The sequence below is a fragment of the Zonotrichia leucophrys genome, chromosome 3 (assembly GCF_028769735.1).
Source record: "Zonotrichia leucophrys gambelii isolate GWCS_2022_RI chromosome 3, RI_Zleu_2.0, whole genome shotgun sequence".
Taxonomy (NCBI): Eukaryota; Metazoa; Chordata; class Aves; order Passeriformes; family Passerellidae; genus Zonotrichia; species Zonotrichia leucophrys.
In genome coordinates this window covers 14,075,212-14,087,965 of record NC_088172.1, presented here as the reverse complement: position 1 = coordinate 14,087,965, position 12,754 = coordinate 14,075,212, and the positions used below count along the sequence as shown (strand labels likewise).

The 12,754-nt window shown below is 36.4% G+C and overlaps 1 protein-coding gene across 3 annotated transcripts in view; it reads left to right on the top strand.

Moving 5' to 3' along the window:
- Positions 1–12,754, top strand: part of PHIP (pleckstrin homology domain interacting protein) — a 109,524-nt gene that overhangs the window by 47,382 nt on the left and 49,388 nt on the right. For all 3 annotated transcript variants that reach the window (XM_064707430.1, XM_064707429.1, XM_064707428.1), the window contains exon 16: positions 8,214–8,342. In XM_064707430.1, the coding sequence (XP_064563500.1) occupies positions 8,214–8,342 (129 nt within the window). The remainder of the gene's footprint in view (positions 1–8,213; positions 8,343–12,754) is intronic.

Sequence of the window (12,754 nt, the reverse complement as noted above, 5' to 3'; positions counted from 1 at the left end):
TGGAGGGCTGATTTTTTGCTTATGTTCTTGGTTGGAGTTGGAAAAATACTGCAGAACTTAATAGTCCTTAGGGGGAAAAAACCCAAGCCAATAAAAAACCCAAACCAAATTAAAAAAAAAACAACTCAGAGCTTTGCAACAGGGTGAAATTGTTACTGACTCTACAAACGTTTTAGTTATAGAATTATAGAATACAAACATCTCCTACTTTCAACTATAGAATTGTAAAATTTGAATGTCTTATCCTGTCTTACCAACTTGACTCATAGGTTGAGTTGGCTTCCCTAATGGAGTCTCAAATATGATGGTTCAGTGCTTGTTATCAGAGAGATGAAAATACTGAGCTGTGGTTGAGAAAGCTGGTCAGGATTTCTTAGCAAGACATGAGGACCAGGCATTTAGCATGACTGACTTAAAGTAATTGTTGTACCACAAATTCTAGAGAAATTACCCTAAAGGGGAAAATATACCACAGCTTGTTTATGTAGTTTTCAAACCAACATGTGTTATGGCTCTCTAATTGCTATTTAATTTTTAGTGAAAGGGTTAAATATTAGTACGTCAAAAATCGCCTAATTTAAATTAAATTTTTAACATCTATGCATCAATGTCAGGTACATGAAGTGAGACAGTTGTGTAAATAAACTTTACTAGATGCTTTTGAAGAGCTATGGTGGTTATATCTGGTTATTCCTGAAGTACTGTTTGTCAGAACAAAAGATTTACTTCGCTGCGAAACCTCTGTGTGTTACTTGAAGATAAGACTCCAGGATCTGCTTTTTCACTTTGATGGTTACAACATGACTATATTTTTAACAGTTAGCACTGCACAAGTTAGGTAGAAGAAAAGGTGTGTTGGAAGGATCTTGGAATGGTGCAGGGCCACTCATTAAAACCTTATTTACTTTTAGCTTTGCTGTAGTAGCTTTCATTTGACTGCATTCAAGCCTCTTATACAGTGAAGAGTGTTTTCCTATGATTGAGAGAATATACTCACAAACTTATTTTTAGATATCTTGATTTTCTGGCCAATCTTGAAGTTAAGACCCAAGCTCTTATGACTTTGCTATAGTAAAGAAAAAACCCTGACTTGTATTGGTCCTTAGTTTTCTTTTTCAGGTTGCTTCTTTATTGAGAAGCCTTGGGCTGAAGAAACAAAAAGTGGATATGATAAGGTTGTTTGGAAGTTGATCTCTGAAATTCCTTTATTTCATTTGATTGCCTTTGAAAACAATTGGAGCAGTAGAATCAGCAAGCAGATACTAACCTACCTTGTAAGGTTATGCTTATCTGGTTATGTGAAGATTGTGGTTGTATCTCTCTAAATGCTGCTTTTATTTAAAATGATGTAGTAGTGAAACAGATTATACTTAGATATGCTGGCATAAAATCAGGAAATGGGGTGATACATAATTTAAAAAGCAATAACTGTATTTAAAACAATAAACTTGTTTTTGAAACTGAAAATGCATATTGCCATGCATCCAGTGAGAAAACTTTGAAGCAAGTGAGTATATTCATGCTAATTTTGTTTTACATTCACTATGTGAGGTTACCATGGTGAATATATGCCTTTTCATAGACAGATACAAGTAAATGTGTGTAAATGGAGATAAATTTTTAATTATTTATATATTATGTATTAAAAAAACCCAACCAAAACACACAAACTCAAAAAACCCTCAACCCTAAAATCATCTCATGCAATGATGTTAAGGTTGAAAGTTATGGCTACACAGAAATTAAGGAATAAGATGGCTGAAGATCATGTCCAAGTGTTTTGTCCCCAAGTCTGTAGCAAACTGATTGTCTAATGTAAAGTTGTCTGGTGCTATTCCTGGTTCCATGCGTTTCTTTCCAAATCCTTAATTACTTTTCTAGGATGTATGGTAGTTGCATTGCATGATTCTTTTTTAAGCTTATACATTTTCTTCAACTTTTAAACAATGTATCTTTTGAAAAGTTTTAATAGAAACACTTTCTTAGCTTTTGAGAGCTTTGGATATGTTTTATATTTATTTGGGGTTATTAGCAGAAGCAGTGACAGAAGTCATCATGTACAGAACTTGGCCATAAAAAGGTCAAGTTGAAGCAGCTGCAAGAATTTTCCTGATTTCTACAATGGAAATTGTGGAGGGTGTAATTTTGATCCTATTAATAGATGATCTGCAGTACAGTTGAAGAATCAGACTGTCTGGATGCAGTAATGTGTTGGTTGTCTACTTGCTCAGTCTCTCCACCCTCTTCACACATTTTATGTTCTTTATATAAATCAGTCGAAAACATTAGAAAACCCATGGAGGTTGTAGTAGGAATGTATTTCTAGTTTTTGTGAATTTGGGCACACACATTTCCTGTTAATGACTGTTATAATGTTTTAGTGCAGTTTAATCCTTGTTTTGTTTAGAATTTACTGTCAGTGTTATGGCATTAACTGATTCAGGTTAAAAGGGTTTCTTCCTGCAAGTTGTCAATCAAGCAGACACCACTGAGTTGCAATTGAATTTTTCTGTGTGCTCTTGCTCCTTCAGAGAGCTGGTTGTTAACTGTCCTTTATTTTTAGCTTTAAGTGGACACTTCATTGTAGGCAGTTCCTATGCTATGGCTACTTATGTCTGTGTACCTTAATGTTTTTCCTTCCCCATCTTCTGAAGTCTGATCTTCCACTGATCTGTGTGATGTGGTTTCTTATTTTCTAATTCTACTTCTACTTTCAATGCGAACTGGCAAACTCTAAAGCCATGACAGCATTATCATATCACTTACAATATTGTTTTCTTTCCTTTAAACCTGTCAGGCCTTTCTAGGTCTTTGTTAGCAGCTACTTGATTAGTTTTAGGCTATATGATCTACCAAAAGATTGGAAGTCCTTGTCTAAAGAACAGTGTGAAAGATCAGGTTCCATTTATAACACCTCAGCAGAATGCTCTGTGTGTGGATTTTCTGTCACACAAGGTGATTTTTTTTGACTAATGTCTGAAAGACATGACTTTTGCTTATATGAACAATGTAACTTCCAGTGGGAACTAGAGATGTGAAAACAATATTTCTTATGTTATGGCTTTCATAAAGGCTTTCACTTTCAGTGGAATTATGTAGCATTGTATTTTTAGATCAGGTTTTGTAGTTATGTGAAATACAGAATCACCTAAGTAAGGTTATGGATGCATTATTTTGAATCAGTTTGTCTGTAGTCCTTCTGTAATGGTTTGAAATTTTTGAGAGGTTCCACCTTTGAATAGCACATAAGAACACATCCTGAGAAACCAACTCTGGAGAACAAAACCAGCATAATGCTCTAGCAGTTCAAATAGAAGAAGCCAGGACGTATAGTAAGAAAAATATTTCACAATAACAAAAAAAAGCTGTAAATAATTTAAATACATATATATATATAGAGAGAGAGAGAGAGCGCCTTGATATAACTTCAGGCATCCACAGGGTGGGTGACCTATCAGACCTTTTAACTGATAGATTTATTTTTCAAGACACATGCAGCATTCCTGAAGAAATAACTGACTTGGCTAGTAGGAGGATAGAAACATTTTTAGTAAATATTTTACTCTGAATTTAATTATTCCTTGTCTTCTTCCTACCATTTCATCTCTTGTTACTGCTCTGGGAGCAGTAGAAGATCTGCTGGTTTTTTTGTTTAATTTTTATAAACGGGCTTAAAAAGTAAGTCTGCTTTCCACTCCTCCAAATGAGTAGCACCCTCCTTTAACTTTGCAGAAAGTCTGTAGATAATTTTTGGCTTTTGGAAGCATGTTGTGACTGAAGATTTTTCTTTAACGCAAAGGAGAGCACAAACCTACAAAGGAACTTCCAGATACTTGGAAGCTGGTTTGACTTGAGCAGTTATGATGTGGTTTCATCACTTATAAAGGAGATTTTAATAATAATTAGTGCTGCTTTCTTTGCTAGTTTCAGAAATTTGTTCTTGCATACCATTGTTTTTGTTAGAATCTGAATTTCAATTTTCAAGTTTGGATGTTGCTTGTAACTTATATTCATTTGTTCCTATGCATATAAGTAGAGAAGTTCTCATCCTCTTTAAGGTCTTAGTATTGTAGTTCTCTTCCTGCTGAAAGTCTTTTAGTATAGTCATACAAAATAGTCCTCTCTCCTTAGTGCTCTTATAAAGAATCTGAGCTCTTAGATTTTGTGTTATCATGATGAGTGACTCTGCAGCTGTTCCTCTTAGAATTTATTCATCTTGAACATGGGAAGGAAAAAATGTCTACTGCTTTGGAAGATTTTGTTCTTAGCATTGTCTATTTGTCTAGCACATATGCACTTTCTTTTCTGGATGCACTTCTGGTCTGGTTCAGAATTGCAGTTTTCATTTTGTTGCTGCGTCATATGTAATGTATTGCAAAGAATACACAGTGATCTTTTTCCCTGTATTTCCAACTAATTGCCTCAGTTCCTTAACATGAATGATGGATTCTACCTCAGGCTAGTAGAGGTTTTAGTTCACTGATTTTCATTTGTTTTTTTAAACTGTGCTGGTGACTAGTAGTGGAAGATTTTATAGAAATGTGTAGTGTTATTTTATGTAGACTGAGTTTCATTATTTTTTTCTGGCAGTAAATGTGCTAGTAAGTTATTTCTTATAATCTTATTAGGTTCATGCTCTTTAGCATTTTGTCCTGTTGGCTTTTCATTGCTTCAATTGATATCATTTATGCTGTCCCAAATTTGTTCTCAGTGGATGATTCACTAATGTTCATTTCATCAAAGGGCTCTTATTTTTTATTTAGTCAATAACAGAAAGGCCTGACTTGAGAAACTTTAGTAATAACATCCTTTTAGCTCTGCATGTCTTTCCAAAATCAGTAACTGTTAACCTTTCTTTATAAACTTTGCCTACTCTGCATTTCTCCTACTAATCACAATTATTTGAATCAAGTTTAAGTATCATGCCTTTGAAATCTAGCTAGGTTGAATGAGTTATATTTTCTTGGCATTAAAAAATTAGTTATTTTTCTGAAGAAAGTCTCCTAAATTTCTCTGGTACTCTCTATTAATTTTTCATCTTATTTGAATTTTTAACTTTTTCTTCCATGTCTTCTTCCATGTCTTATACTCTTCTTGAAAAGTAGGGTTTAGCTGTCTCATACTATCTATTGATAACAGGTCAAAAGGCTTATTACTGAGCTTGCTATGTAAGTGTTATTATTCTGTTTTCATACAACAAATAATTTTTAGGCATTTAGGACATTACTTTGTGTACAAGCTTGACAGCTCTATTCTCCCTGGTTTGGGGCAAACAATAAGCTTTCCTCAAAACTGAGAGGAAAAGTCTTCCCTTTCTCATTCTCTTATTTCAATCTTTCCTCCCTTCTGGATATACCAATGTCCACATGTTTTCTTGCTAGTGAAAATATGGGCAAATTGGACTCTTCATTCTTGGAACTAAAACTAAAACTAATCTTTACTTAATCCTCATTTTATAGCATCACTGGTTCTTCCCTGTTTAGCTGAAAAATCCTTGCTACCTGCTTTGCTACCAGGAGTGTCTTGTTCACTTTTCACATGTTTCACTTTTGTTGTGACACAGCCTTTGTTGAAGCACTGGAACATGATGTAAGTGAAACTGGGGGCTCCCCATCCCTGGCAGTGTTCAAGGCCAGGTTGGATGGAGCTCTGAGCAGCCTGGGCTAGAAGCTGTCCCTGCCCATGGCAGGGGTTGGAACTATGTGATCTTATGGGTCTTTTCCAACTCACATAATTCTGTGATTCTATGACAGCTCTTAATTAACCAGTGCTTTTTCTGCACTCCTGAGCAGTCTCTTCCCTTCACAATTGATATCCTTTTATGCAGCAGGGGAAGATTCAAGACACAATAAGCACTCTAAATCTTCTTGGGATACAGTCTTTACGTAGTTCTTGCATCTTTGATTTAAAAGAGATGGACAGGGGAAGGCAACTTCCTTCTTGCTGAAATTCTTTATCTAGCCTGCTGAAGTAACAGCTTCACTGATTTACTACAGCTTCCCTTTTTGTAACTTAATGTTTAGTTTCCATTTCAAATGACTATATTAGCTTTATTATGGAAAAAAAATTATTGTAAGTTGTCACTTATTAATCCTGAAATAGTTTTATTGAAAAGAAAATTCTACTTGGTAGAATTTGGTTCCCTGGTCACTCTGGTTGACATTGTTCTTTAATTTAGAATAGTAATTATATCTTGGAAGGTTATCCTCAATGGTAGTTTTTGTTCCTATAAGAATCTTTATTTCCAAGTATTTGTACTTCAGACTTGAAGGTTTGTGCTGAAAGGTCTTAGAGTTGCCCTTTCTGGAAGCACTTTTTAAAACCAAATTCTAGGCACGTTTAGATTAAAACTATTTGCACTGCATTTGTCCCCGAATAGTAGAACACTATTCTTTACATAAGAAGGGAATGTTTTCTGATTAACACTCTAATTTCCAGAGGTTTCTTGAAAATGGTCTATCCAAACCATTTCTTGATGGAAAGGATTAAAAAAAACATCATCTTATTAATTGGATATTTTTTTTCCTTCTGTTTATAATTTTTCCCCTCACCATGGTTAGCAAATAGTTCTTCTCACAACATGTATTGTTTTCCTTGCAAAACAAAAGGTAGTGAAAACTTAGGCTGAACCATGAAATTCTATTTATGAAGGACTTCAACATTAGGAAGCTTGATACTGATGTTTCCTTTGTTGGAGGAAGGGTAAGGGAACAGAAATCTCTACGTATAAAATTTCTTTTCCAATTTTGAACTGTGTTTCTGCAAAGCTTATTATTGTGGTGAAATTCTGTCTGCTTTCCACCTGCTTTCCCAGACTGTCTCCCTTTAATAAAGTGAGCTTTCTATATGCAAAAAGCAACACAAAGTTGTAACTTTGCTGTGGTAGTTGGATCTCGCTTAGACTAAATTAATTCTGCATTCCTGACTGCTGTGATATTAGTGTCACTTGCTTGAAGTTCTGTTTTTATTTTCCATCCCTTTCTGTGAGATACTTCTGTTCATTTCTTCTGGAATAATGGGCAAAATAGAACGTAAGACTTGCATTGGTTTATGTTCCTCTTTCGCTAGTCCAGAAACTCATTTGACTTGTAGGGAAATTGCCTGTAGCGAGAAAGACCTGAAAGCAATAGATGTAGCAGCCTCTCTCACTGGGGGGATGTGCAGGGGCGTGGATGTGTTGTAAGACTGTGGGGAAAAGATTTAGAATTCTTGCCTTTGTCTCAGCCTGTAAGAGAGTGAAAATAGTACATATCTCACAGGATTTTTGAGGCTTTGTTAACTTTTTAAAATAATGCTGATGGCCTCTGGAAGGTGCTGCAGAAGTGCACAGAGTTACTGTCTGAAGGCTGAATATCATTGTTTTTTGTTTTGTTTTGTTTTGTCCCCCTTTTCCTGGCAATATATAGGCGTGCCACAGTTAGGGAAAGAATTTTGTTTGGTGTCTCTTTAAAGAAAATGCAAAAGTGCTTTGCTGGGGAGAATAGAAAGGGGCTTTCTGAAGAGGTGCTGAAGACATGAAAATTCAGAGTGGTGATTGGTCACCTCTGCTTGATTGACAGGTTGCAGGGAAAAACAAAAACCCATTTGTTCTGGCTTAATGGAACTGGAAAACAGAAAATGAGTATCAGGTAAAAATTCCTTTTTTAAAATCTTTGCAGTTCTCCTATAAAAGGTGGAGTTTTTACGCAAATTTACTCCTTCCCCACTCCAATAAATTAGGAGTAGGAATTACAGAAGCAGGTAGTTGCTAAGCTGTGTAATGTGGGTTGTCTATGTCAGTGCGTTTGCCAGGGGGCAGGTGCTGTGGAACGCCCCGCAGCAGCCACTGCTACTGGGGTAGCTTAGCAAGAAGGCAGAGGATGGAAAGGGTGTAGTGACTAAGCCCTGAACTGGGCCCAGCTCTCTGGGTAGGCTCATTAGCAGGACGTTCAAGGGGAAGCTTTTATTTTCACTTCCTATACTGTGCCTGCTTTGTGGATAAAGTCTGTCAGTTTCTACTGCTATCAATTTGGAATCTTTCATGAGCATTATTACAAAATTCACTGAAAAGTGAATAGCTAAAAAAGAAAGCTTTGTTTTAAAGAAACTTCCATCTAGCAGTATACTGTCATACAGATTTTATAATAAATTTCAATATCAGCACCACAGTTTTGAGAATCATAATTAAAAATGATTAATTTATGTTAATTATTTTGTATGTTGATGTATTTCAGATTGAAGGACAAGGACATGGTGCAGTTTTCGACTGCAAGTGCTCTCCTGATGGACAGCATTTTGCATGTACTGATTCTCACGGTCACCTTCTGATTTTTGGCTTTGGTTCCAGTAGCAAATATGACAAGGTACAGTGCAAAATGTAAACCAAAATGTTTGTCTGTGTTGAATGCATTTGTGCAAACTTCTTCAGAGCTTCATTTCAAGAGGGCATGCCTTGACACAATTTTGAGCTATTAATATGGGATATTTTGGATGCCTGTTGTTGACAATGAGATTTCTTTCACTGTCTTTTTTTTTAATTATAGAAACATTTTGTTTAGCTACTGTTTAAATGAAAAGTTCAAAATAATAGCAATAATAATAATGATGATGATAATTTAAAACCAGAATTCAAAATTAACCAATCGCTGTCTACTCTCAAGTGACAAAGTTACGAATATCTACTAATGGATCAACATGGATAATGGGAATAAGCTATAGTGGAACTGATAATAGTTACACATTCTACTTGAATTTTTGTTTTTTACTTCCTAACTAAGCCCAAAAAATGGATGTGTAATAGAACTAGTTCCTACTATCTGTATTTAAATATTGCATAACTTATGAGAGAATTATTTACAAAAAATGTGCTATGTTTTAGTGATGCAATTTTATGTCTGCTAATGAAATACCATCATGGATACCTTTGTGCTTGCACAGCAGTATTCCACCATTAGTGTGATTTCAATATTATATCTTTATTAATGTCTATTATCTAATGTCTATTCTAATAGTCTGCATTGTGTATTCTGAGTGTGGGTGTCTTGCCACAGACCCTCATGACTGTAAAGATATGTGGTGTTGTTTATTTTCCTTTGTGGAGGAACATGCTTTGGGAACCATACAGGTTTGGCGTGTCCACAGGTTCTTGGTTCTTCATTTACCACCCAGGAAAAAAATGAGGCGTGTCTCTTCTCCCTTTTCCTAGGACTTAAGTAGACCTATCTGCTCCCTTTTCATCTCTGCTTCTGGTAGCTGACACTTGAATGTTGTTGGTGAGGTGCTGTTTTTTGGATCTTGTCTCCTGCTTTGGAGCTTTGGGCTCAGGCAGGTTTTGAAAGCATTTTGGTGAACAGCAGTACAGAGGGACCTGAGGAGGGAGTGCAGAAGGAATTTTAATCTTTATCTTGTAAGCTACTGGATTTCTTTCTGTAGACTTGCAGAAGAATTTGCGTTTGGAGATTTATTTTTTTCTCCTTGTTTCTCAACTATGATTTGAATTCCTCACTAGTAAGCTGCTGTTGCTATAACTCAGTTATTACTATCTGTGCACTTCCCCTTCCATTCCAAATAAAACAAATAAGTAGAGACATCACAAGCAAGGAAAATCAGGATGATCAGATAGTTTTCTTTGTGTTTCAGGATTCTTACTGTTCTAGACTGTAAAGCCTGTTGTAATAGGAACATTTTTCTTACCATATCTATGGATTGTTTCAGGTTTCTTTTTCTCTCCAACTGTTTTGGAAGAATTTAGATCTCTGCTACTTTGAAATGCTGGATATTAAATTGAAACTGTGAGTCTTTTGGTCTTTGCTAGGACTGACCAAAATTTTCCTTTATGCTGCTATTTGAGAATTTATCTGTGAAAGATTAAATGTGTTTGTAGAATGAATGCAGTTACTTTTCCTTGCTTGAATTCTACAGACTCTTGGCTCTCTTGGGGTTTTTGCTGCAGCCCCTGAGAAAAGATTGTTTTAAACTTTTCACTTATTGAATGATTTAAAATAATCCTCTACCTGGTTGCTGTGCCAATGTTACTCTTGGCATGCTTCATCATAGCAGAAATGGGACCAAATAGGACTTATTTGTTACCACTTTAATCTCAGTCTTCCACTCACAGACAACTCAGCTTGGAAGTGTCTGGTGTCTTCCATTTGTGGTTTCATCACCTCTGTTTTTGTCTGACCTGATTTATGGAAAAATGTTACTACAGGTAGGTAGGTGCTGGAGATGATGAGGTTTTTATGTCTTTCTCCCCTCAGATACTGGGGAGGGTTTCAGACATTTTGTCAGACTATGATCTGGTAGGATATGCTTTTTTTGGTCTTTAAAGTGTTTCCCATCTCTCTGGGGAAATTAATTTTATGGAAGAAAGAAGCGTAGCAACCTGTCCTGTATTCCTGCATTTTGGAATTGACAGTGATTGTAGCTGAGACGGTGCTAATTCTACTGAGAGAACAAGCTCTTATTTTTCTACGTCTTTGTTTTTTCATGTTATGTTCAGATAGCATCTATATTTCCTAGTTGACTGGAACCAATGCCCAGGCTTTCCTTCTCCTGTGGTGTGATCTTGACCACAATGAAGGGGAATGGGGTGGGGTGTTTTTTTTGTTTGGGGTTTATGGGTTTTTTTTGGATGATATATACTTTTGTGAAGTAATTCTTTTGGGGGGAAAATAAAAAGAATACATGTGCTGCTTACCTTTGGTTGCTTGAGCCAATCTCAGCTGAAATCTGTGTGTCATCACCAGAGTTGAGCCAAGTTCACTGTCAGCAGGGCATGTGCACTTCAGAAGTTCTTGATTAGGTGGAAACTTGTCCAGGAGTGACTAGAGTTCTAGAGTGTAAGATACTGTTCTGTTGATTTTAAATCATAGAATATTCTGAATTGGAAGGGACCCACTAGGATCAAGACCAACTCCTAGCTCTGCACAAAGCACATCACGTGCCTGAGTGCATTGTCCAAATGCTTTTTGAACTCTGGCAGGCTTGGTGCCATGGCCACTTCTCTGGGGAACCTGATCTCTGAGCTTTGTAAGGCATTTGTTCCTGCAGACTGCCCAAACCACAGTATTTAGCTGCAAGTTGACAGTTCCTGTAGGGTGGATTGGTGCAGTACTGGGGAAAACCTCTTTGTGTAACTGTGCCCATTTTTAGAAGCTGAGCGTTCTGAATGTGTGATTGGAGGAGAATCTATCTATAGAGCTCAGAGCTTGTGGAAAGCTTTTGTGCTCATTCCCAAGCTGGGTTTGTGAAGTCACATGAAAAGAAGACTCTCATGCAAATGATGATGTGATATCATCTTATTGTCATGAATTTGATCTCTGAGAGTATATAAGCAAATAAGTCTCATTGTTAATACTTCTGGCTGGTTTTCTGATGGAATGTCTAATTCTTCCTATTTTTCTCAGGATAAGACATTTTCCTGGATTCCAGTAGGGATATTCTACCTGAGGGTTCTTCTGAGCCTGTGTTCTCCAAGAAATGCCACATTATCTTATGGAGTAGAAAATGGTTATTTAGTCTCCCTATTATACTTGATTGCAATATAGTGTGCACAGAAGTGTAATTGCAACAAAGTCCCTTGTGATCTTGTACCAGGTCTTCCCTTTGCTCACAAAACTTGGGATGCAGACTACACTGTACAGCCAAGAGACAACATAATAAAACTCCCAGGTTGTATGACCTTGCCATTTAAAACTCTTTTTTTCTCAGTGTGGGAAGTACTTAGTAGGAAGACTTATACTAGGTGTACGTAATGCATATTGTATTATGATTTTCACAGGCGTTGTGAATGCTCCTAGGGGACCTCTGTCTCTATCATATTGAGCTATTGTGAGATGAAGAAACAAAGGTGTTCATCAGGCCTTGATTCTGTCAGTCAGACACATGGAAGCACTTTTATCTTTCTCATTCAGCCTCTGTTAACAAAGAATCTGGCAGCAAGATTTCATCCAGTCAACTTTTTTACTGTAGTGGGATATTACCTTGTCCACATGTATTTTGTAAGAGTAGTCTTTTAAATCTCTGAGATGAATTATTTTCCATTGCATCTTTCTTTGTATCTTTCAAATTTCTTCTTGTTATTTTTCTGAGATTTTGTGAGGTCTAGAGCCCATGATATCTCTGATTTGTTCCAGTTCTTTTTTTAAAATCCATATCATATGGATGCACTTTCTGATGTTGTAATTGACAAATGTTTGTTGTCCTCTTTGTTCCTGGTCTTCTTGCTTCCAGGGTGGGAGACATTTATCATTGAGAGACCAGACCTCTGAGTAGCTGCTATGATCTCTGCCTTACTGATTTCTACTTAACAAATTACTGGAAACCATGTTATGGATTGGTCATGATAGAGCATACTCTCCAGAAATTAGAGGATGTTCTATGACAACTTGGGCATTCCTCTCTCCATGCTCCAAAGACAAGATTTTTTTGAGATCTCTATGCATTGAGGCAATAATTTAATTGTTTTCATACTGCACTGGAAATCTTAATTTGTGTGAATGATGATTTTATGATTTGATTTTCACTTGTTCATTTAGTTCAACTGAATACATGAGCTGCCACAAAGTTTGTTTGCCAGTAGGTGGTCCTGGGACGTGTAGTATATGCATCAACTTCTCTCCTCTTCGCTTTTTTTCTCCTTTTACTTCAATATCTTTCTTATTGCTCAATACTGAGATACCTGTGCCAGCGAGGGATGGGGCATACATCTTTTTATATTTAATTGGACAAAAATATTCTTCAGTCTTGAGGGTCTGTGGAAAGTCGTCTATAA